Here is a 25,832-nt window from a genome sequence, read left to right as displayed (position 1 = left end):
CTCACAGCCGTGATCTTCCGGAGTCACATCCATCATAAATCCCAGCCTGGCCCTTTATTTCTCATTCGTCCTCCCTCCCTCATCAGTCCCTCCAAGGCTACCCCTGTCGCGCAGTGGTTCGACCCATCGGGCCGGTTTCCTTCCGCCGGCCTGGACGCCGGTGCGCACGCGCGGCCGCTCACCTGGGCGCTGCGGAGGACCGGGGGCTGGTGCGGAGGTGTTGAGTTCCCTGGGGCGCCCACTCTGTTGCCAGTCTCCCTGAGCCCCTTCGCTGGGACCGCGGGGTCCCGCCTCCCACCGGTGTGGGCCGAGTGCGGCGCGTGGCGCTGGGCGGGCTCCCGCTTCTTAGCCCTGGGGCCTCGCGGGGCCCGCGAGGTAGGTGTCGCTGCCCAGGGTGCCAAGGAAGACACGGGCATGCGGGCCTTAGCGATGTGGGGCCGGCCGGCCAGGCTCCTGGAAGCCCTCTGAGAGCAGGCTAGGCCACCTTCCGTGCCTCGGCGCCGGTCACGTGGTCCGCATGGACGGCCTGAGCCTGTGACAAACCGGAGAGGTACCCCTCAGCGGCCGCCAGTGCGCAGGTGGAAGTACTGGTCCGGGTTGTCCCGTGTCCAGTTCGAGAAAAGCTGGAGCTCCGGACGTTTACAAGAAATAAGATCGTTAAAGCCAATCGTGAAAATGAGAGGGAGACCAATAAAGAGGAAGGGGACCAGGGTGGGCAGGGAAAGGAGAAATACTGGCGATGTGGTTGACCGAATTATATTGCTATTTCGTGTGCACGTGTGAACATGTAACAACAAACCCCACTATTATGCATAACTACAATGGACCGATAAAATATTGGAATCCAAATTCATTAAAAAGAAAAAAACACTCCCAAATAAATTGCGTCCACCAGTCAGGATTACCGCTCAGGGTAGCAATTTTCAGGTCCTTATAAAGGCTATATGAAAGAAGAACTTTAATTAGGGAAGCCATCAGCTTTTTGAGAATGAGATATATGGTTATCCATTTTGTTATACTGAAAACGAATGCCAGATGTGTTTCGAAAAACAGAATGAGCTGTCCTTAGAAGTAAGGTGGTCATTGTGTAAGAGGTTTATGTAGAAGCATGGGAACTTCTTGTCAGTGGTTCTTCAGTAAAAGTCAGTATACCCTAAAGGTCTCCATTAGTTCAGAGTCCTCATGATGGTGCCCACCAGGCCATGTGATGAATGTTAATATACTTAAAAATTAGGGCTGCACATCTGACGGAGTAGCTTGAAGTGGCCCGATTGGGCCACACAGTTGTGCCAGAATTCTATAATGTGCACCTTTCAAAAAGGCTAAGATTAGAAAAGAGACTTAGAATAATACACCATGCAAACATGACAATAGTGTGACACTGAGACATTATGGGTAATTTCCCTGCTTGGTTTTGTTGTTGTTGTTGTTGTTGTTGTTTGTTTTTGCATTGCTCCGTATTGAACCCAGTATGACCTTGTACATGATAGGCAAGCACTCTACCCACTGAGCTACACCCCCCAGTCCTCTTTGTATTGTTTTTAATTGGAATCATATAGTAGTCTTCGTGTGTCAGTATTTCCTTCCTTATTATGACTGAATAATAAAACATCGCATTGTGTGTATATATTACATTTTGTTTGTCAACTGACAGTTGATGGACACCATTTTAGTTATTTAAATAATTCTGCTATGAACATGAGTATAAAACCATCTCCTCAAGCTCCTACTTTCAATTCTTTGGGGGTATGTAACAACTGATGGATCATATGGTTTGTTAATTTTTTTGAGAAACTTTGCTTTTGTGTGTGTGCAAAACTTTCACAATGAGTTCCTAAGAGAAGAGAGTAACAGTCTTTCTTTGGGCCCCCAGATTGGTTCCTAATCTCAAAATCATGGTCAGAATATGAATTAGAGTAGCAAATGTGAATAAATGGCTCACCTATGGTTTTGGTAGTCAAGAAAAATATATTACAGATCCCAGGGGACATCCTTAGTTAGAGAATGGATTGATTACCACTGTCTCAATCTTTCTATTTAGTACAGAATTTGCCTTAAAAGAGTAGAAAGGCAATCTAGAGTGATTAGCTTCAGGCTTGGATTCAGACTGTCATTTACAATCTGTGTGATCATGGACAAGTGCCTCAAACTTTGCAGAGCCTTTTTCTTCTGTCCTTTAGTATATGGATGATGATATCTACATTGCAGACTTAAATGAGGATTTTAGTCTTGCATGTAAAATGCTTATTAGCCCAGTATGATAGCTAATAAGTTAATTTTATGTGTCAGCTGGACTTGATGAAGGGATGCCCAGATATATTAGATTATTTCAATGTGAGTCTGTGAGGGAATTTTTATAAGATTAGTGTTTGAATCCACTGACTGAGTAAAGTGCTTTGTTCTTCCCAAAGTGGGTGGGCCTACTCCATTGAGGGCCTGAATAGAAAATAAAAGGAGAAGGAGAATTTGCCTCTGTCCTTCATCTGCCCTTGGTGCTCCTGGTTCCCAGGCCTTCAGACTTGGACTGGAAACTACTCCATCAGTCCTTCATACTACACCACTAGCTTTCTTGAGTCTCTAGACCAAGGATTCTCTTTAAAAAAAAAAAAAAAAAAAAAAATTATTGAGCTGCTACAGATGCTAGCCAGAAAGGGACCGAATCCTGGATGAGTGCCACAGTTAACCACAGCAAGGCTAGGTAGCAACCGGAAAAAATATCCACAAAAGCCCAAAACACTTTTATAATGAAGATTTGGGGAACGAAATCATAAAGTTGTTTCCAGTGAATTTATGTTGGCTATAAATAAAAGGGGTGGGAATCACATGAAGTGAGAAAGGAAATGTGGGATAGGAGGGCATTCCATAAGGAAAAGTTCTTGTTAACTTCTGGATTGGTTGGGGTTAGTAGTCCAGAAAGTCTATCCAGAAACCAGAGAGGTTGGTGGTGCCTGGGGTCAGCTCCCAGAGGTTTTAACTCAAGTTTTTGACATAATTCAGGAATGTAGAACATCTGTTGAATTGGGTCACTTTAAGACATCTCAAAATTTTTCTTTTCACTCTTGCAAGTAACAATTTGTGGGACTCCTCAGCCTCTGTAATCACATGAGCAAGTTTCTCCTACATTTCTTTGTAGATACAGATATATCCTGTTGGTTTTGTTTCTCTGCAGAACCCTCATAGTAAATAACACTAAGTACTCAATAAAGGGCAGCTGTTGTTACTGCTGATACAAAGAGCAGCAGGACACACAAAGTGTTTGGGGCTTCGTTCTTAACCAGTGAAACCATCTTAATTCAGTCACTTTCCTATTTCTTTAAGCAACCATTTCTTGTTTCAGAAATGCTGGGTAAAGTTAAAAGTGTTTTCCCACAGTGTGAAAAAGTATTGAGCATCTACTGTAGGAAAGAAGGGCCCTCAGAAAATCCAGCCACTGAGAATCCCAATTTCATAGATGAAGGAACTAAAAGAAGAACAGCCTGAGCTGGGCTCAGTGGCACAGAGCTGGAATCTCAGTGCTCAGGAGGCTAAGGCAGGAGAGTTCCAAGTTTGAGGTCAGCATTGGCAGCTTAGCAAGACTAGAGTCTGAAAATGAATTTTTTTAAATAAAAGGGACTGGGATGTAGCTTAGTGGTAGAGCACTCGTGAGTTCAATCCCTAGTACTAAAAGGGAAAAAAAAAGGCAGCCTAGACCAGAACCCAAGCCTCAGCCCTCGTGGGAAAGCTCCTCCTCCACTGCCCTCTTCCTCAAGTTCAGAGTGCAGCCTGTTTATTCACCTGACAACATGTGCTTATCCTGGACTTCTCAGCCTACTTATGGGACTCCAGCACAGCAGAGCATCACCAGCAACAGGTCCCCTTAATTTTATACTGGAGTGGCAGGAGAGGGATAAGGGTAGTAATTTGATTTCTATTTGTTGAGTCTTACAGCACATGTGAGGAATAGTTACTATCTGAAAGCCCAAGCTTCTTGCTAACATGGTTTTATCCTAAGAAAATCAGAAGAGAACTCAGAAGGAGTATTTTTCTGCTAGCAGTGGATAAATTGATTTGGCTTTCACATGTTTTATAGTTAAATGAAGTACTTGGTACTATAGTGATAACTTTATATCTTCATACCTTTGTCTTTCCTAAACATTTTCATTTGCCAAGTTTATAAGAGGCAGATACAGCAGGGGAGTTAAAACACAGAATTTGGGGTATGACCCCCAGCTGCCACTTAGCCATTCTGAAACAGGACAAGTGTACCTCAGCTTCTGCATAAACCTCATCGATTGAATGCATGTAAAGCCTGGCATGTGCAACAAATGTGCTAGCTGTCTCAGCAGTCCTGTGGCTAGAGCAGAGGTTATTCCAGCTTAACACAGGAGAAAACATGGTCAAACCATGGTAAGTCATAAAGCAGGGACCAGAGCCCATGTCCCTTAGTCCTTAATCCTATGCTTGTTCTGTGACACCATGATTCCCTCCTTACACTATTTCCATAAGGAAACAGGAAGAGGGCTGAGGGTGAGCACAGTGGCAGAGGTACGCCTAGTATACTAGATGCCCAGGGCTCAATCCTCAGCACTGTAAAAAAATAAAAGACTGCGGGTATAGCTCAGTGGTAGAGCTCTTGCCCATGGAAAGCCTTTGGTGATGTACTGTATCTCCAATATACCTTCACAGCAACACCTAGATTAACACTTGTAAATAACCAGAAACTATAACTAGCTAAGGTGACATATAAAAGAGACCGTCACAGAAAACTGGGCTCTGAATTTCTGTCAGACACATTTTGAGAACTTGAGGAAATACTGCCCATTTCCTTAAATCCCCAATCTTAACACCTGGACAGCAACAATAATTAGAACTTGATTTCATAATAATATATTCACCTAGGTTTGGTTGCTTAAACACAAAGCAATTCATTTTGAACCAAATTTTCCCAAAATGTCCTGTAAATAGTCCAATATTCCAGTAATATAATTAGTAGTCATTTATAATTAGTGGCTCTCAGAGTTAACACACTTCTACTTCACACAGTGTACTCTATTCAGTCTCACCAATCACTGCACAACATTTAAGGAACTCGTGGGTCTAGTGTTATTTGTGGGATGATGAAATCTTTGTTAAACAATCTATCTTTGTACACATTTATGAGTATCGTCTGGGTTTATCTTCTTAGAAATTAAATTACAGGAAGAAAGATTATGAAGTCTGTAAGACTTTAAATGTCTACAAATAATTCTTCAGGCTGCTAAATTATCTCCTTATACTTGACAACATTTATAAACATCATTTGAGAAGTGCAAAAGCTAATGCAGTCATTTCCTAAAGTACTTATAAGCTGCATAGTATATTTGTCTTGAAATGGAAATAATTATGAATTTACCTTCATAAATGTAAGATGCTCATTTCTCTATTTGTTATAGATACACCCCAGAGTTTGCATTTTTTTATGGTGAGCCACTGACATGGGACACTTGACTTTCACTGATGGCTTTCATCTGCCTTTGCAAGTGATATCAACTGCTAACATGCCCTCCCTTGGCCTTATCAGTGACAGGGGTCTTCAGAAAGAGCAAGCCCATTAATGCCAAGTCACTGTGTGGGCAGAACAGATCTCTCCAGTGAGCAGTTAATCACCTCCTTTTCATGCTGCCCCCATCTAGTCTTGCTTAGGGAAATTCTTTGAGATCCAATTAAGATCTCTTCCCTTACTTTGTCATAGTGCCCATAAGGAGCACCAGGCAATAATGAAGGTTCTTTTACTGAAAGATGCAAAGGAGGACGATTGTGGCCAGGATCCATACATCAGGGTAAGTGGCCCAAGATTCATTGTCCCTTAAACTGGAGATTTCTTGCTAAAGGAATCAAGGGCCTGGAGCTGGGGTGGTGGAGGGGAGCTGCTAACACTCATACTTGACACAGAATAAAGTTAATGATACTATCCATTCCCTTTATTTGCAGAATAGCCCCTGCCAATCCAGAACTATTTTTTCATTTGCAGGAATTAGCATTGTATGGACTTGAAGCCACATTGATCCCTGTTTTATCCTTTGAGTTTTTATCTCTTCCAAGTTTTTCTGAGAAGGTAAGACTTGTCTTGTCTGAACTCCCTGTTAGTGTTTGGTCTCTAGAAACTGGCCAGCCCGAGCCATTTTCCTAGCCCCTTATTCTACCACCAGATTTGAACACAAGGACGGCACACCGGGCTCCAGGAGGCTTCGTCCTGGGCTTCTCTCACCAAGCCTCCCCTGGCTCCTCTAGGAAGCCACCCATAACCAGAGGTAGACCAGGAAGAACAGGGCCTATGAGAGCACCATACCTTTGTGGTTCTCAGAATTCTAGAATCTTCTGTTCATATTCTCCCCTGAAAGACCTCTACATAGCAGACCAGACAGGTATTTTCCCCATTTTAGAGAATGAGACCTCCGGCCAGCCAAAGATAGACCTAGAACTCAAACCCAGGGCTCTGTCTACCACTTCAGCTTTGCTTCCAAGTGTAGGAGTAATAAATGTTGCAGGAGACATACCCAGTAAAAGTCTTCCAGATGCTTCAGATTAAAGCCTTTAGGCTGGAGATGTAGTTCAATGGTAGAGGGATAGCATGTACAAGGCCCTCAGGTTGATGCCCAGCACTACAAAAGACATAACAACAGGTTCAGTACCCACAATTTGAGTGATACCAGATCTGTACAACAGCCCAGTGCCTGCCTCGGAGTTAACTTTTAGTGCATTATATCACCATTACTAGTTTTGAAATTTAGGTCTTCAGTATAGGCATCACCTCCTGAATATTGCAGTTGCATTAAGACACAGATCAAGTCTGCCCTCTTCCTGCACCTCAGCCATTCCCAGGCTGGGTCCTGCCCCCTCTGCTACAATCTCCTGGGTTGCACTTGTCTGTCTCCTATACTGTGAGCTTCTTGAGGGAAGTACTATGGTAATTCACCTGTACATCCTAAAAGGCCTAAAATAGTTCCAGGCCCAGAGTGAGCCCTCAGTAAGTGTTGGGGGTGGTGGATGGGTGAAAAGAATTAGCTTATCTGCTACTTCTGGGAAGCATTTAGAATTCTGGGTCACATAGCTTCATAGGAGATGTTGAACTTAAGCTATCATATAAAATGCCTTTATTGCTTTCTGATATGCAGCTGTCTCATCCAGAATGTTACGGGGGACTCATTTTTACCAGCCCTAGAGCAGTGGAAGCAGTGGAATTATGTTTGAAGAAAGACAATAAAACTGAAGGTGAGGGTGGGTCTGATCTGGATTCCACCGGGCTTTTATTTACTGTTTCTCCCACTGAGACACTAAAGACAGAAGTAGCTGAGCCCTGACAGAGATGTGTGCAAGGTGGTGCTGGGTCCCAAATGTTTCTTGGAAGGCAGCAGACAGGGTGCCTCCGCAGCTTGCTGGGCATTTCTATCTCCTCAGAACATATGAATGCCAATTTCTTCCTCTGAAAATATGATAAATACCACTTTTCTCAAAGGAATGATGAGAAAACTTGGCAATGTATGAGAAAATCTTCAATGCCCTGTCAGGCCCTTGATGACAGGCCATCTCCTTGACCCTTCTCCCTTTCTCCTTCCCTTTCTTTGGATCAATAGTATAAAAAGGCACAGCCCTTTCACTGAATGCTGGGGTGCAGACTGAACAGCCACCTTATTCATAACTGCTGCTGAACAACCTCCTAGCTAACATGTATGGAGTGCCTGTTGTGCATCAGGCTCTGTGTAAAATACTTCAATTCATTATCTCATTGAACCCCAGACAACAACCCAAGGCATACAATACCACAGTCTCACTTTAGAGCTCACAATGCAGAGACTTGGGAGAGTGACAGCAGGGAGAGTGGTTGGCCCAGAGCTTTGGAGTGCAGTCATCCTGAGCTTGGTGAGCTCCTTGACCTCTCTGCTTGTCAGGTCCCTTGCCTTTGAGCAGGCCTAGTAGTCCTCGCACCACAGTAGTACTCTTCTACTCACTAGCTGGAACTTACCACTTTGTGCCACTTGCTGTCCTTGGTCTTTACCCTGTGAGGTGGATTGGTAGTTCTACTTGAAAGATGAGGAACCTGAAGAACAAGGAATGCAGTGCACAGTCTTAAGTTGCATGTTTGTGACTCTTGCAAGAGTCCAAGTCCCAGAGAAGGCATCCAGGAGGTTGCCTGGAATAGTCATCATGAGTCATGTGGTAATGGATTGTCATTGTCTCCACAAGCTGGGCTTGCTGCAGACCTGTACACATATGGGCCTCCTGCTGAAGAGAGAGCCTGTCACTGCCCCCAGTAGGGTTTGGGGTGCCTTGTCCTACAGTTGTATTTTTCCATTTGTATGTGCTTAGAAGGAGAAAGTTATAAGAAAGGAGAAAACCCCAGAGTCCTGCAACTTTGTCATGCTTTGCAGTTTAAAAAGCATTTCCCATACATGTTTTTATTTTGATTCTCATGACAAGGGTATGTGATAGGAGCGATAACATTAACTAGCCAGGGGTCCACAGCTGCTGAAGGGGCAGAGCTGGCTCTGCAGCGAGGCTCCTCTATCCATCAGTGTGCTCACTCCATCACTGTTCTGCTGCAAACCTCAAGAAGCACTTTGTTACCCTGCTATGGATAATTTCCCAATAAATATTACTTACACTTGTAGGGTAGGAAAAAAGGTAAAATTCAATTTTGAGTTTTGTTTAAAAAGGAATTTCCTTTGGGATATAAAAAGTAAATTCACCATAACACTGGTGAATTTAGGGGAAAATTATGCTCTTACTAGATTTTAGGACAAAAAAAAACCTATTATTTGTCTTCTTAAAATGTTTTGAAACCACAGTGGCCATATAATATGTATATATACGATCCATTTTCTTTTTGTATGTCCTTAATCCATTTTTAAAAGATCTTTCCTTGTCATAAAATGGTAATTTACTGTAATTTTATATTGTGTTTATTAATGAAAGTGAAATTTATTATTTCTACTTTGAACCATGGGTAAATGAACCCTTTCATTTGAGATTATATTTTGTTGATCACTTTCAAATTTATTTCCCAAATAAAACATAACTATTGATTTATTAGACATTTAAGTCTAACAATAATGTCATTTTTTAATGACCAGTACGTTTTCTTTAAAAGTCTAGATTTTTTTAAATTTTAATCTCACCATGCAAATTGATTCTTTAAGTTATGTTTATTTTCTAGTACATGTTAAAAAATGCTTCTGTGCCAATTGTGGAAATTGTTATTTCAAGCAGTCATATTGAAACATTTACCTAAGTGATTTTTAAAACACCCTGCAGACTATGAACAACAGGAAAATGGAATTTTAGCTTGAGATGCTGTTCTTTCACATTTGGTTATTAATAGTTTGCTTTGCTCATGAGTTTCTTCCGGTGAACAAACAACCTTGGGCAGCAATCCAAAACTTAAGCAACCTTGGGCAGCAATCCAAAACTTTGGTACTTACAAATCAAATTTAATTTAATATTTTGCAGTCTGGGAAAAGTCTCTGAAAGAAAAATGGAATGCCAAGTCAGTGTATGTGGTTGGAAATGCTACCGCTTCTCTAGGTAAGGAAGTCAGATAAAAATAAGGTGCCCCAAATGGTTTAGCCTTCTTTATTTTTGTAAAATACATCAATTCAGTTTTTAAATGTTTTTATTTACAAAATTTGCACAAAGTTATTAATTAGTTAAGTATTTAATGCTACTGATAGGGTGCAGTGAAATAAATATATTAAAACATTCCTAAGTGACATTAAAAACTGGTACATCTTTTAAGAAATTCTTGATCAGTACATATTCAAAAGTTTCATTTAAATATTCGTAAACTTTGACCCATGAATTCCATTGTGAATGTACTCAATGCCAATGAATTATTCTTTGAAGAAATGGCTAAAATAGTAATCTCCATGTAGTGGTTTATTAGTTCTCTAACACACATAGAGTGAATTGTTGAGAGTTAATATTATAACACTTTAAATATTTAGAACAATGCTGACCAGAAGCAAATAAATTAACCTATAACTTAGCTTCAAAATAGTTCATTTGTCCAAATGAGTTTAAAAATATTGGAGGACATATTGTGGTATGAATGAAATTAGGACATTTTCCAGAGAACAAAATGAGATTAGGGACGAAATGGGTTGAAAATTGTTAGACTAATTACAGATGACTCCTGGATCTTGTGTGTTGATAACTTGCCACAAGCTCAGCAAGTCAACCAGGTGAGGGACTCAGTGCTTAGTTGCCAAAGGAACCACTTCCACTCTCCATGTCAGTTCTCCAAAATAAGTTAAGAAATTGCTTGTAATGTTGTGAACAACCAATAAAAAAAAATAATTAAAAAAAAAAAAAGAAATTGCTTTTACTTTACTGTTTGTTTTTTTTTTTTTTAATGAGAAGAGGAAAGAAAATAATACAGGCAATTTCTGACTTGTGTCCTGTTATGGTTTCTGGATGTCCCCTAAAGGCTTATATGATGAAGACTTGGGTCCCCAATGCAACAGTATTGAGAAGTGGGGCTTTGGGGAAGCAATTGCATCTTGAGGGTTGTGACCTCAACAGTGGATTAGTCCGCTGAAGAATTAATAATCTGCGTAGACTATTGAGAGGTGGTGGAACCTAGTTGGAGGAGTGGTTCCTTGGGGCCTATATCTTTTCCCATCCCCTTTCTCTCTGCTTTCAGGCTGACATGAACTGAGCAGCTTTTCCTCCACCACACCCTTCCACCATGATGCTCTGCCTCACCTTGAGTCCATGGGCTGAAACTTCTGAAACCATGAGCCAAAATAAATCTTTCTTCCTCTAAGTGGTTTAGGTATTTGAGTCACAGTGATGAAAATCTGACTAATTCATCTACCCCAAACTCAACTATTCCATACACATTATAGTTATAAATTTTCCAACTTGGATTTTTATACTCTAAAGTCAGATTTCTGCACATTAGCTGATAAAGATTTTGAGCTATCACATATCCTTCAGTTTGACTTTAGCAGCATCACTATGCATTTTACTCTTCCATTCTGTCAAATGAAATGAAAATGAGCAAACTGTCTTGAGACCTAGAACAGCTGAGTGACTGGTCAAGTGCATGATCCAGTGCAGCCCTTTATCTTAAGTTTGTGGGTTTTTTAAAGAATCAGGGTTAGCTGGCTTGTGGGATGATACACTGTAATTCAGCCCCTATCCCAAGGAACACCTTCCATCTGGCTGCCCAAAGGTAGGGTGCCCACCACCCTCTTCTGACTGCAGGATTGTACCTGAGAGCTACATGTGGCCACTGCTGCTTGGTTTTATAAACCCAGACCAGTGACCTCCTGGGCAACAACTTTGCAATAACAATTCAGAACTCAGAAAAACATATATATTTACACTTTTTGAACACATTGTCATCTACAGTTATTAGTATCATTTGTGACACCTACTGTTTGGAGTTTCTGTTATCCACCAGGAACCATGCCATGGTTTCTCATTTTCATAAAGAAATTCTTTAATAAGCCCTGTTTTCTAATTTAAATAAAATGAAACAACTGAGCCTAAGGAGGAGGATGTTATTTGCCAGGGTCACAAACAAAGATAGTCATTGGCTGACCAGTTTGATCTGTGACAAAATTTTTCCAAAAGCACCATACCCCACTGCATCAGCATACAGATGTTTTACCATTTTAAGCCATTATCTTTCTATAGATATAATTTACATTTCCATGGTTTCTCATAAATGTTGAAAAGATTTTTAACGGTCTTACCCATAACCTTGTTAATATCTTCAAATATCATTTCTTGATCAATTTTGATTTTTCACCAAGGATTTCATTTTACCTTCTGATTTTCCAAATGGCACTTTTTCAGTATAGGCATCAGCGGGCAGATTTCACTCCACAGGTTTACACGAGTCTAAAAAGTTTGATCCATTGTGGCAATATCCTAATGTCTCAATTGTTAAAATATTCTACATCAGGTTTGTCCATGATTGGTGGGATTTATTATTTATTTAATGCAACTTTAGATAATCTGCAGTTTCTCTGTCAGCCATTGACTGGGGAAGGCCCTTCAGATGGACTTGTTCAGGCCCAAGTGTTGGTTGAAGCACTTGAACTGAGTTGGAGCAGATCCAGCCTTTCTACACCCAGGGCTGAGGCCCTAGACCAAACACACATTCTTTGTAGGCTTCAGGACAGACTAAATATTCCCAGTCCTTGGCCTTGCAGACAGAGCTAGAGCCACTAACTGCTCAGACCCCCAGCTTCCTCCTCTCTCAGGTGCAGGAGTAATTGTCTTGTTCACAGTGTTGTAGTAGGAATCAAATGAGCAAGTGCTGACTTTATAGACAGCAAAGTATATGTGCTTTAGTATTCTAGGCATGGTTCCCATTGTCTTAGTACTTAAGGGAAAAATGTATATTGATGTCAATACAATAGTCCCCTGCACCACCACCAATAGAAGCCTGAAAACTCAGATAGTACCCACCCTACATAGGTTATATTTTTTCCTATATGTACATACCTATAATGAAATTTAATTTATAAATTAGACAGTAATGGTTAACAGTAGCAAGGCATGGTGGCACATGTTTGTAATCCCAGTTACCTGGGAGGCCAAGGCAGCAGATTCCCAGGTTAAAGGTCAGTCTAGGCAACGTAGTGGCACCCTGTCCCAAAATTTTTATAAAGTGATGAGGATGTAACTCAGTGGTAGAGTGCTTGACTAGTATGCACAAGCCCCGGGTTCAATCTCCAGTACAACAATAATCCTCCCTTGCATCTTTCAGTAAAAGAACCTTCATTATTGCCTGGAGCTCCTTAAGGACACTGTGACAGAGCAAGGGAACAGATCTGCTGTGTTAAGTTACAATCTTAGGGAAAATTCTCAGGTTTCTCTTCTGTTCCTAGGGTTTTTTAGGATTCCTTTGTGCATTGAGCCCTTTAAGACCCAAACAGGGCTGGGGTTGTGGCTCAATGGTAGAGTGCTCGCCTGGCATGCATGAGGCACTGGGTTCGATCCTCAGCACCACATAAATGTAAAATAAAGATATTGTGTCCACCTAAAACTAAAAAATAAATATTAAAAAAAAAGACTCAGACATGTGGGGGACTGGGTCTGTGTTTACACTACAGCCTGAACAGTTTACATGTGCATGGCATTTTCCCCCTTTGACTCAGCAGATTTTATCATCCATAAACTAAAAGCTAATGGTATTCACACTGAAGCTCTCATTTGTTAAAGGCCAGCCTTTTTGTGCTCCTAAATGGAATGCCCACACCGCTTTTCTCCAAGAAGTCCCACATTCTGGAGCACAGACAGCAATCATCATTCTCGGCAGAGTAGCCACCAGTTTGCTATCTGGAAAAGTGCCTTGGTCTTCTGCACCTTACTCAGTTCATGAATATGAGCCTCAAAAAAAAAAAAAAAAAGGACACCCCCTCACCCTAAATGACCTACATTTGTAGAGTGTGGGTCCCTGTTGTTAGATTGCTGTGAACCCCTTCCTGACCTCCCTTCCATCTCTGTCTGGGTATGTCAGCCACAATCCCTCTCTGGATGCGGCTTGTCTTCCTCACAGATGAAGGCTGTTTAATGACTCCTGCAAAAAGCAGTAGCTCTTACATGCTCACCATCTCCTGACTGGCTGATAAGAAAACAACCTTTATTGGGCTCCTCCCAGGATGCCAGTAGTTTGCTGTCATTATCTCACTTGATCTTTGAGACAGTCCCATAGGGTTGACATTTCACCTCTTATAGATAGGCAAGTGGATTTCAGAGAAGTGAGTTAAGTCCTTACCCAAAATTTAAGGTCAGGAGTGAGGGGCATGATCTGTCCTTCATGTCTGAGTGATCCTCCTACCTGGCTTTGAGAAGAGACTTTTCTTTTTGATTTGTAAAGTGCATGTCTGTATATTTGCATACTAAAAAACAACACAGGAACCAAAGGACTTCAATAACCACTTAAAGAAATGACATTTCTTTGTTGTTTTCCAGTAAGTAAAATTGGCCTGGATGTAGAAGGAGAAAACTGTGGAAATGCAGAAAAGCTGGCTGAATATATTTGTTCCAGTAAGTAGAAAAATATCACCCCAAATGAAGCCCATTTGTGTTGTTTTTGACCTTTCACAGCCATCACCGAGGGAAAAATACTCCTGGTGTGTTCTCAGTAGTAATGCTGATTGACAATCAGCTTGTAAGCCACTCCCGACCATAACCTGCTATATGTGTCTGGCTGTACTAATTTGGGATTTAGTCCACTTCCTTCTACACCAAAGGACTGGAGACAACTTGAACATTACACATAATATTTGACAACGGGAACAGCAGAGAGGCCATCTGTAACTTCTAAGACAGCAGAAGCTGCTGGTGCAGATGGAGACTTTTTTCCATCTTGTCCTTTCCCGTCCTCTGAGGTACTGCTTCCTTCTCTGAATTCCCTCCCACTAAAACTTGCTCTCAGGTGAAGAGCTGACTCTTTTAGTAAGCTCACTTTTGGGCAGCAGTAGGTAGACCTGGATTTAGAATGGGGCTGTTTCTAGGGATTTTTGCATTTATATGAGGATTAAACTTTAACTTTAGGCCTTTGAAGGATGGCGGGGCAAAGACTTTTGTAGTGTAAGGGATGGAGAGATTGGATGTGCACATATCCTTCCTCTAGATTGCACCTCCCTTTCTCTCTTCCCATGCATCTAATCCACCCGCAGACTCAGGTTTCGAAGCATGTCACGCAACCACAGGAGACTTAGAATTCTCTTGCCTTATATTTTTGAAGAGGAAGCCAGGGCCTTGCTCCTCAAGATCCTAGGCTGGCAGATGTCATCCGTTCAGAACTGGTGTCTCAGTTTGGCTACTGCTACTCCTGGGATCTCTCTCTACCCACAAGCTACTTCTGACACCAGCTATGTGAGGTTTTTCCTTATGCCAAACACCAGTTCTCTAACTCTCCAGATATGAGCTGGGCACTGCCCAAAGCTAGTGCAGACCCCACAGTTAAGGGCTCAGTCTTGCAAGACGGTCCAACTGGGCTACAGATCAGAGCTTCCCATAGCTCCCTTCTCAGGCTCAGTAACTTGCTAGAATTGACTCACAGAACTCAGGGGAACACTTACGTTAACGAGTCTGTTATAAAGTACGCAAGCATACCGGTAGACAGCCAGAAAAAGGGGCACATAAAGCAAAGACCAAACACAGGTGCTTCTTCCTGGCAAGGTTGGGGGACATTACCCTTCTGCATGTGGACGTGTTCCCTGGCCCCAGAGGCTCTCCAAACCCATAGTTAGTGGGTTATAAAGGTTCCACTGTGTAGGCCTCATTGTCAGTCATGGACCATTGGTGTTTGATTCAGTCCCTGGGCCCTTTCTCTTCCTTGGAGATCAGGGTGAGGGACTGAAAATCCTCTGATTACATGGTTGGCTCCTTTGGAACCAGCATCCATTCTGAAGCTGTCTGGGGCCACCCAGAGTCACCTCATTAGCTTGCTTTGGATAATGGAAGATACTCTTCTCACGCCCATCACTCAGGAAGTTCCAAGGATTTTAAAAGCTGTGAACCAGGGTGAAGGCCAAATGCATATCTCCTATTACACCACAGTGACACAGAGGGGGTCCAAAAGAAGGTCAAGTAAAGAAAAGAGAGAACCAAAGGCAGGCTGCACTGTAGTTTGTGTTAGATGTTCTCCTGAGCTTGCAAAGTCCCTGCAGCCTGGCCAACTGGTTGGGCGCACCTTGGCATTTTGTGAGTAGTATCTCAAATTGTCTACTATTTTTGTTACTGAACCCAGGTTTGGAAGCTCATTATGGAAAAACTATCTCAGAGATGAGTGTTAGTGAGGAAGGCTTTGGTCAGTGGCCAAAGAATAGAAGAGGATCAACTCCTCTATTCCTGGGAGCTGAGTTACAGATACAGAAAAGGAATAATGGGGGAGAGAGAAAGAGACACTAATAAAGAAAAATAGGAGGAGATCTTCCAGCAACTGGGTGCCACCTCTTGTCACACCTTTCATGGTCTGATGTTTCCAGTCATGGTGGCTGGTATTGTCTTTAGCCTTGAAGTGGGGAGAGGGAGAGAGTCTAGGCAAATCTAAATCATGTTAACCCTATATTGGAGTTTTGGATGAAATATTTCTCAAGTGATCAAAGTGTTTACATTTGACTCAAAGGTTAAAACAGCAGAGGAGATAGACGAAATATAAAGGCAGAGATGCCAATTAACTGACACAGGCTTGGTAAACATTCTGCCCTTATCTTGGGTGATACTGGTCTGCATTCTTTGCAAAGCCTTTGTTAACTTCCTCTAATTTATCACCAGCATGTCTGGGCTTCACCTTGGTTTTATCAAAGCATTAATGATTTTCTCTTCCAACTTTGAAGACCAATTTCAAAAGCCAAAAAATTTACTTCCAATGCTGTGGTAAACAGTCTGATTCTTAGTTATTGTTTGTTTATTTTAACTATGATTTACCATGAGACAGGCACTATTGTAAGCATGTGAAACTGATAAATTATTTAATCTATTAATGTGTGGAAATCCTCTTTCTCTCCCAGGTCCTCTATTCTAATGGAAAAGCAATTATTACAAGTTAAATGGTAAAGTCTGGAGGACAGTTATAACTTGAAAAAGAAAGAAGAGGGAGAGTCAAAAGCATTACAGTTAGGCACGATGGCACACATCTGTAATCCCAGCAGCTTGAGAGCCTGAGTCAGGAGGATCGACAAGTTCAAAGCCAGCCTCAGAACTTAGTGAGGCCCTAAGCAACTTAGTGAGACCCTGTCTCAAAATAAAAAGGGCTGGAAATGTGGCTCAGTGGTTACTCACCCCTGGGTTCAATCCCGGTGCACTGCAGTTCATGTGGAATGTCCTCCTGGACTTGTAAAGACCTTGTAGCCAGGCAGGCTTGCTGGGCTCTTCTTCCGTGCCCTCAACTGATCTCTGTATCCCAATTATCTGTGATCCAGGGCCCAGTGATTGCACTCTCTTGGAGACCTGGAGATGATCTTAGTTTTACAGACAGGCACATTTTCTCTAGTGAGATGACATTATTAAAAAAAACCCATCACCTTTTGTTTGCTACCTTCAGCTTCATAACACTCTCCTAAATTTGCAGCATTGTTGCCCTTCAGCCCTGACAATCCAGAATGCCAGGCCTCTTTCCTGTGAGAGGAAGGGAGGGCAGACTTTGAACTGTACCAGTCACCATTCTGTGTTGGCATTCGCTATTGTGTTGGTCTCTTCAGATTGGAAACCAGCAGTTTACTATTGCATTGCCCTGTTTAGGTTGAAGACAAGTCCACAGGCCTTAAGCTTTTCCCAAAAAAGAATGGATGATCTTTGACTCCTCAAGGGGAACTAGCTCAGGAGATTTAACTGCAGCAGATGGCCCCTCCACAACAAAGAGTTTCCCCAGGACGTACTCAGGTCTTTCTATCATGTCAGTAGGGCCAGGCCTTTACAGTGAAGTCAGCTGAGCTGATTGGACCTGGGGGAGCCCTGAGTGCCTGCAAGCCAGACTCTGGGCCAGACACCTCTAGTGATGTGAGAGATATAAGCACTCACCTCAGGGATCCCTGCAGCCCAGCCTCCTGAGTGCCATGGAGGGACTTCCAGCCATCTAGGAATCAGAGGATAAGAATGAGCAGCTCAGTGCTCCAGTGGGCCCTCGGAGGAAATATGGCAGTGGGGAGATTCTTGAATCTTCTGAAGGTCCCTTGCATGCCTTTAGGGCTAGGCTTGCTGGAAAGTTAGACTTCGTGTTTTGCTACTGGATTCCCACTGCTGCTCCATGGAGAGCCGTAACCCCCAGCATCCTGCACCCACTGTCCCACCACACATAGACAGGGAGGAATGCCTGGGCCCAGGTTAAGAAAACAGCTCCTGAACATGGCATCTATGTGTGGGAAACATTTCTTCACACTGGAAAAGAGAACTCAGCAGGCATCTGTGGTCAATACCTAACAACTTCCTGATTCTTTTATGTTGGAACTGATATTTACGGAGTATCATAGATGAAGAAAACATCCAGCAGTAGGAAGCTGTTATAACATACTGTTATACATACTGTTACTTAGAGTAACATACATGTTCTAGTTGCTTAGCTGCTGCTTCATGGAGATGCTGCTGGGTGGGGAGAGCTTATTTTGCCCTACTCACCAAAAAACATGTGTTCAGGGAGACCCTAAGGATATAGAAAAAATATGTAATATCTGTGCATGACCAACACCCATTAAAATTTCTTGCATCTGGTATACAGATGTGGGGGGAAACAGTTGATTCTACCAAAATGCCTTTTTTTTTTTCATATTTGGGGAAGATTCTGGTGTCTATAGCCCGTTAGTATTGTTGAATGGTAATGTTGCAGGTCAGCATTCAGATCGCCTGCTGTCATTGCTATTCTGCAAAGATTTTAGAGCTGAAAACGTCCTCAGTCTTTGCAAAATAGAGATGGGGTGGAGGGGTGTGGTGAGAGGCAGGGTCCTTCTGAGCATCTTGTCTCTAAACCCTTTGGGCATGTGGTCTTATGGCTGCTGGCATAGCTAGGAGAGCAGTGGACAGGAAGCCTGTCTTTGTTGGAAGTGGCTACAGCACCTTGACTGCCGGTTCCCTGCTGACCCATCCAAGGCCTCCTCTAGAAGTGGAAAATCATCTCAATGCCAACACCACTGATCCTTACCTTTCTGACTAAGGTAAATTGCAAACTTGCTTTCTAAACAGTGCCAACAGGCTGGGAGCCACTTCAGGACCAGCGGGAGCAGGAAGTATGTAGAATAGCAGCTTCTTTTCCTGAGGATGTTGGTTTTCTAAGCACCTTCACCACATACCTCTCATTATCTTCATATAATCGTCTTCAAGGTCAGCAAGGTAGCATTTGCTCTTCCCACTTACAGATGACAGAACTGAGATCCAGAAGCAGAGCTGGTCCTGGAGACCTGGACACCTTCATCCTCCCAGGAGCTGCCCTCCCGGGCCCTGTGCACAGGCCTGCCCCCTGAATTTTTACAAAGTTTTTTAAAGTCTGGTTCTGTGTTTGCAGGAGAGTCACCAGCATTTCCTCTTCTCTTTCCCTGCGGAAACCTCAAAAGAGAAATCCTGCCAAAAATGCTGAAGGACAAAGGTGACTAAAGCACATTGGCCACATCACTGGGGATAGTGCCTTGAGACCAAGAGGTGCACATGGTCATGGAGAGGCAGAGCTGGGATGTAGCTGGAGCTCCTGACTCATAGTCTCTGCCAAGAGCTGTCCTTGGGCTTTGTTTCCTGGCATAAGCGTCCTATCTGTGTGGAATCCATGGAGTGGCCAGAGACAATCCTGTATTGTCAAACTTACACAAACATGGGAGCAAAAGCACCTGTGTGTACAAACAAAGGCTGTAGTTTCTGGGTCTTTATACTTTCTCGGCCTCCTCCATTGTGGGGGCTGCTCCTCAGTGTTCAGCAGGCTGCAGAGGACTAACTGGTCCTCTTGCCCTCAGTTCTGCCTCTCAGATTCTGAGCTCTTTGTTCCAGGAGGACTGTGCTGCACTGGGAGATTCCTACCAACTGCACACTGGGTGGTAGAGGTTCCACCGTGTTCCTAGGGCAGTAAAGTCTGTTTCCTTTTTTTTTTTTTTTTTAATATTTTTTTAGCTGTAGATGGACATGATATCTTTTATTTATTTATCTATTTATTTGTTTGTTTGTTTGTTTGTGTTGTTGAGGATCAAACCCATGACCTCACACATGCAAGGCAAGCACTGTACCACTGAGCCAAAACCCCATCCCCTATTTGCTTGTTTTGATTGTGCCTAGGAATTCAGATGGAAAGCATAACTGTCTATCAGACGATTCCACACCCAGGAATCCAAGTGAACCTGGACAGCTACTATTCCAAGCAGGTATGTGGTATTTCCAGGGAGACACCTGGCAGGACAGCCCCCCACCCCGCCCCTGTGGTGAGAGTATAGGCTGAGTGGCATGAACTTGTAGATGCTGATTGTCTACATTGTTGCAATGTTCCCAGATAAGTGACTTTGAGGAAGTGGCCTTTCCAAGACTCCATTTTGGTCTGTGAAAGGAATAGACTTATCTAGTAAATTTGTGGAAGGATTAATAAGGAGATAATTAATAAGGAGATACTTAAGCAAACCTCTTTGTACAGCATTCAAGGTATATGCAAGCCTGAGGTGCATAATGGCCTTGATGTTGCCATTGATTTCCATCATGTGGGGGCAGAGGCTGAGCCCATGCTGGGAGGAGCCCTCTGTCGTGTCTGTACTGATTTTGGGAGGCCTAGGGCAGGAGAGTGGACAGCTCAGACTGAGTTGATTGATATCTTTACCATTTGTGTTCAGAAGACACCTCTGCTCTCCTCGGACAGGCTTCCTGATGCCTTGCCTGATTCTGGGGGTCCTGACAGGACAAACCAAATCAGAGACCATGCAGGCCATCTGCTCCATCTAGAGGAGAGGGAGAGGTGACAGTGAGTCAGCCTGACTCAGTGCCATTGGACCACAGGCCCTAGGGGCATTGTCCAGACTGCTGGGCCTGTGGGCTCTGTGGTGCCCGTGTTCTCTGGCCAGACACAGCCCTGAGGACCAGCAGAGCAACCAAGGGGCCCTGTTCACCAACCTGTCTGATCACAGCCTGCTCTTTGAACAGTTCCTTACCAGAATTCTGCCTCTGTGGGGCAGAAAAATCACAACATAACTGTGAACTACTCCTGTTTGAAGCTGCTGGATGCCTGTGCTTGGGGTGTTAGTGCTGATGGAGCTGGGGCAGGGGCATCGTCTCCCCTCAGTCTCTTGGCAAAGGATGGGTCTTGTTTCCTCTTCCCCCAGGGTGTCCCAGCCAGCATCACGTTCTTCAGTCCCTCCGGCCTTACTTACAGTCTCAAGCATATTCAAGAGTTGTCTGGTGACAGCATTGATCAAATTAAGGTATGGTTTTTCTATGGGCTTTTGAACTTTTTCCAAAGATTAGTATTTTGGGGATTTTTGTTTTTGTTTTTGTTTTTCCTTCTTTGCTGCTAGGATTGAATGGGTACTTTACCACTGAGATACATCCCTAGTCCTTTTTTTATTTTGAGACAGGGTATTGCTAAGATGCTGAGGGTCTCACTAAATTGCTAAGATTGGTCTTGAACTTGTCCTCCTGCCTCAGCCTCTGCAGTTGCTGGGGTTACATGTGTGTGCCACCAGGCCTGGCTTGTTTTGTTTTTGAATCTCCACTGATTGTGATAAGGTTTCCATATTAAGTCACAGCACCTTGGATAGGCCTAGCAGATGCCCATCAGAGAGCTCTGTAGAGTTAGGAAGGTAATACGGTTTTCTGGCTGGAGCTCTGCCAGGTTGCTAAAACTCTTTGAAACCAGGAGATAATTATCTCTTTGTGGCCTGTGTGGACATTATCTGTGTAGACATTGTTCTTCCCTGCATAGCACCAGTCCGGGACTAATGAGAGTTCAAGTGAAGTCCTTAGCTTGGTGCTGAGCTTAGGCTTGGTGCAACTTTTGGCATCCTTCCCTTCCCTTTTTCTTTCCCAGCTAGCCACTAGCCATTTTGAAATAGTTACCTATTCTTTTTTAAAAAATCCCTTTTTCATGTCTTTTAATGTTAAGGATTTCCATTCACACTTTTTTAGGGCTGGGGTTGTGGCTCAGTGATAGAGCACTTCCCTAGCATGTGTGAGGCACTGGGTTCGATTCTCAGCACCACCTATAAATGCATAAAATAAAGGTCCATTCACATTTTTTAGGGACTGTATTTGTTACAAATTCACAACTAATTGCAGCCCTGTGGTGTTTATAAAGGACCTGCTCTTGATTTGGCCCAAAGTGGGTTGAGGAAAGAGGCTACCAGCACCATTAAGTGCTCCCTGTCATCAGGGAAATGAGGAGCTTTATCTGCCTATCACAGGTGCATCTTCTATGGGGCTTCCAGACTACTTTTCCAGTTTCAAGGTGGTGTATTAGGGTCAGAGCTGTGCCCTGCCCTCCATCTCACCTCTAGGAAGAATCACAGTTGGAACCCAGGACGATGTGTTTCAGGCTATTAACTCAAGCTGTTTAGAGTGGGTTACTGCTGGCATCATCCATGGCAATACATCATGGTAGTCCCAGGGCTGCTGGGTGGTGGATGAAGCTCTTCCAGGTGTAGCTCAAGTGATTCTCAAGCCAGTCCAGGCCCAGGTATCCAGGAAGATTTGGGCAATTGTCCTCATCACAGGTAAGGAAACTAAGGCCCAAAGAAGCTGAACAATTTGCCCGACTCGTATCATGAATTACTAAGAGGCCCAAGACTCACATGTGGGTCCCTGAAAAGGGAAAAAAATTCCTAAGTTTTGCTGTTAGAAAGAGGAAAGCAAGAAGACCCAGAAAGTGCTCAGTTGGTAACTGGCACATAATGAGCACTTACGACATCGGAGTGGGCCAGTAGCTGTTCTGCGCTGGCGCAGTTCTAGTTCTCATCCCTCCATGCCATGCTGCTGCTCTCATGGACCCCGAAAATGACCCTGTCTGAGTCATGCCACGGCTTTGAGATCCTGGGCAACCTGAACAGAAAGGTGCCACAGAACTCACCCAGGCTCCTGAGGTTTGTCTGCTTCATGGGGAACCTGACGTTTCCATTCATACGTTTTTAGGGCTGGGGTTGTGGCTCAGTGGTAGAGCACTTCCCTAGCACTTCACCCTCTTTCTAAACAAACCTGTTTAAAAGCACAAATGGACCCTTGAAATCTCAAGTGAAACTCAAGCTGTTTAGAGTAGGTTACTGCTGGCATCATCCAAGACCACACAGCAGCTGGGGCCTGGTGAAGGTGCCTGACTTAGATTTGGCACAGCCCATTTCTCAGCCCCTCCAGACATCCTCCAGTTCTCAGCAACCACAGTCACCTTGCAGGTCAACATATCACGTACGAGTAGTTAGAAGCCACTGGGGCCATCAGCACTGCCAGTGCTGGGAAGGAGAAGTAACAGAGATGACATTGTCAACAGTTCCTGGGTTGTTCCTGAGCCATGAAGTCTGTGTGCATCTGTGGACTCCTTCATCACTAGGACTTAGCGCTGGCTCAGAGGCACTGAGACCTGTGGGTTGGTGGCTTGGTCTTTCTGCCTCAGCTCGGCCCCAGATATGCAAGGTATTTTTCCTTTCTCCCGAGGAATCTTTGTGGGACCCATTGTTTGTATATAGCTCTGCACAAAATGTGGTCATCTCAAAAAGTCAAGAGGGTAACTTCTGGCCTGAATTCACTACTTACAGTGACTTGGGAAGACCATACACAGGTCTGTAAATGCCACAAAGGAGTAATTTCAGAGCAGTAGGTGAGCCTTTCATAACAACTACCACCAACAAACTAATCAGAGTGACTGCATTGCCTCCTTCCCGCATGCCCCTCACAGTTGACTCACACGCAGCCTGTGAGGTGGCCTCTGTGACTGAAGGTCGCAGGCTGGCGGTAGCAGAGCTGGTTGGGAAGCAGGCTGCTGACTGACACATGGAGCTGACTGACACACTCAGCTCCTATCAGTGGTCAGCGGTGGGAAGGAGCGTTAGCACTGGGCTTCCCAGGGCCAGTGTGGGAAGACTGCATCCCCCATAGGGTGCTGTCCTGTGACCACTGATGCACCCACAGAGGAAAAGAGCTCAGGTGGAAAAATCACTCTGCAACCCAACTGTTGGCCACTGTTGGCCACTCTTCTGTCACAGCTGCTCTGCTGAGATGTGTTGGCTGCTTGCTGGTTTCCAGTCTCAAGCAGTTTCTTTCTCCTTTCTTATGTTTTTAACCTCTTATTGAGATGTAATTAAAACCATAGCATTCACTACTTCACTAATTTAGTATGTGTACCTTCAAAGTGTACAAATCAGTGGTTTTGCTCTATACTGACTAAAGCTGAGCTGTGCCGTGCTGTCATTTGCTTACCCCTCATAGGCGTGACGTACCGAAAGGCGCTGGCTGAGGCTCTGTCTCTTCCCTCTTTGCAGTTTGCAGCTATTGGCCCCACCACAGCCCACGCTCTGACTGCCAAGGGCCTGCCTGTGAGCTGCACAGCAGAGAGCCCCACGCCTCAAGCGCTGGCTGCTGGCATCAGGAAGGCACTGCAGCCCCAAGGCTGCTGCTGAGTCAGCTGTGGCCCTGGCCCCATGTGGCCTTCTCCACCTGGCTTCTTCCCCATGGGGGAAGGCAACATCAGATAGCGGCTCTGGAGAAGCTGCCACCATCAAACTCCTACCTCATTCCTGAACGGAAGCACCTGGATGGGAGGTGGGGTCAGCCCGGGGCCAGTGTCAGGCCTCCTTGCATGTCATTGCCCTCCATGAAGTCCAGCTTGAAACCAGCCAGGTGCATGTGGTTCCTCGACTGTGCAAGAGCTTCCTGTGCCCAGCAGGAAGGAAATCAAATAAAGCACACTGGCTGCATGTGCCCACCAAGTGTGTGTCTCAACTCAACCTGTGTGGTTTTCAGTGCAAAGTTGTGTTCAGAGGGGGGAACAGATATGCCCACCTCCATTGACTGACAAGCCTGGTATTAATGATAAAATTTGCTGTGTATGAAAAAAAAAAAAAAAAAGACCTTCAAGTTCCTGCTTGTGAGCTGTGGTCAACTGGGATTCAAATAGAATTTTTTTCTTTTTTCATTCAGAAATGTAACTACAGCACTGCTCAGTTAGACCAGCTGGCCCCCTGGCATCTAGAGGCTGGATTTACTTAGAAATGTAGTGTCCCTAGAGAATCTATCTCCAAACTCTATTTCCACTCTTTAATACTGCCCTATATTTGAGCTGGGTTAAGGAGACCCACATTTGTTTTCTAATAGCCTATAGCGGAAAAGGTCACTATGCCCTTGGGATTCTTGTCTCCTTGAAAGATCAGGTTGGAATGATCTTATGCTGGGCACCTACCATGCCCCCAGGGAAGGGAAAGCTTTATGCCTGTGACAGTCTTCATAACAACCTTGGAGGGTGGGCATTGCTATCATTCCTACTTTTCTGGTGTAAAAACAAGCTCTTCAAGAGGTGAGAATACGTGTTCAAGGTCATAGCTAATAAATGATTAAAAAAAGACAAATTTAAAAGACATTTATGAATGCAGCACAAGGGCCAGGACATCTCCTGTGGTTCTCCAGATCTCTAGACCTCAGTGTGACTTGACACTTCACACTTGTGACTTGATACTTGACATGGTTTGAATGTGTCCCCACAGCTTAGTGTGTTAGGAGCGTGGTCCCCAGTATGATGGTGTGGGAGCTGATGGAACCTTCAAGAGCCAGGTCCTGGCAGGAGGTCCTTAGGTCACTGGGGTGTGCCCTCAAAAGGGGTTGCAGGACCCCACTCCCTCCCTGGCTTCCTGTCTTTGTTCCCCGCGTGGCTTCCCATCCCTGCCATTTGACTGAGGCAGTGTAGCATGAGGAGGTCCTCGTAAGAGCCTGGGCATGTGCTTGGACTTTTAGACTCCAGAACTGAGCTAAATAAACCTCTTTTATTTCTAAAGTTAGCCTGCCTCTAACATTTTGTCATATACACTTGTACAGAAATTTCTCAACAAAGGCACTGTAATGCCCCCTGGTTTTCTGCCCAGACATAGGCAGAACTGTCCCCCTTCCTGATTTGAAAGTCAAACCTAGAGTAAGTTTACAATCTTCCCTTTGTCAATGAACCCTTTTCTACAGAAGTTTCTGTTCTTGGGGAAGAACCCAGCTCCAGCAGTCCATGCTGAGGACTCTGGCAGCACTCTAAGGTCCCTCAGCCAAGGAAATCGAGGGACCAGACTCCAAGAGCCTCCATGATGCCACTTGGCATCCTTGGCTATGCAGGAGCCCACTGAGCCAAGGGCAGGCATCGAGGTCTTGAGGCTATTCTCCTGGTTTAATGTCCCCTTCTGGGACTAGAGATGGTGAAACCAACCTTAAAATAT

At 44.0% G+C, this 25,832-nt stretch overlaps 1 protein-coding gene across 6 annotated transcripts; it reads left to right on the top strand.

The window, feature by feature from the left end:
* The first annotated feature begins 182 nt into the window (after positions 1-182).
* On the top strand, positions 183-25,369 carry Uros (uroporphyrinogen III synthase). 6 transcript variants are annotated; one of them, XR_003300366.1, is made up of 11 exons: positions 183-375; positions 5,711-5,798; positions 5,990-6,073; positions 7,134-7,230; positions 9,466-9,540; positions 13,948-14,022; positions 18,980-19,060; positions 19,735-19,820; positions 20,763-20,861; positions 23,181-23,242; positions 23,904-23,985. XR_003300366.1 is itself a non-coding variant. In XM_026384317.1 (10 exons), exons 2-10 carry the CDS (start codon positions 5,736-5,738, stop codon positions 24,039-24,041), a joined length of 798 nt encoding a protein of 265 aa, XP_026240102.1. In that variant the 5' UTR covers positions 183-375; positions 5,711-5,735; the 3' UTR covers positions 24,042-25,369. The 6 variants fall into 6 exon arrangements, 5 of the variants coding, with proteins under 5 accessions (XP_026240102.1, XP_026240106.1, XP_026240105.1 ...); XM_026384317.1 differs by lacking the exon at positions 23,181-23,242 and having other exon boundaries at positions 23,904-25,369; XM_026384321.1 differs by lacking the exons at positions 23,181-23,242; positions 23,904-23,985 and adding an exon at positions 23,851-23,902.
* Positions 25,370-25,832: the final 463 nt, after the last annotated feature.

The sequence above is a fragment of the Urocitellus parryii genome, chromosome 5 (genome assembly GCF_045843805.1).
Source record: "Urocitellus parryii isolate mUroPar1 chromosome 5, mUroPar1.hap1, whole genome shotgun sequence".
NCBI lineage: Eukaryota > Metazoa > Chordata > Mammalia > Rodentia > Sciuridae > Urocitellus > Urocitellus parryii.
The sequence above is the reverse complement of the archived record's forward strand: the minus strand, read 5'-3'. Positions and strand labels throughout refer to the sequence as shown.

What these genes read in the sequence shown, in the direction of transcription:
- Uros (XM_026384317.1), top strand. Translation starts at nt 5,736, where the DNA reads ATGAAGGTTCTTTTACTGAAAGATGCAAAGGAGGACGATTGTGGCCAG. An exon ending in GAAAGACAATAAAACTGAAG is followed by an intron (nt 7,231 to 9,465) that starts GTGAGGGTGGGT and finishes AATATTTTGCAG; the next exon opens with TCTGGGAAAAGTCTCTGAAA. An exon ending in ACAGCTACTATTCCAAGCAG is followed by an intron (nt 19,821 to 20,762) that starts GTATGTGGTATT and finishes CTCTTCCCCCAG; the next exon opens with GGTGTCCCAGCCAGCATCAC.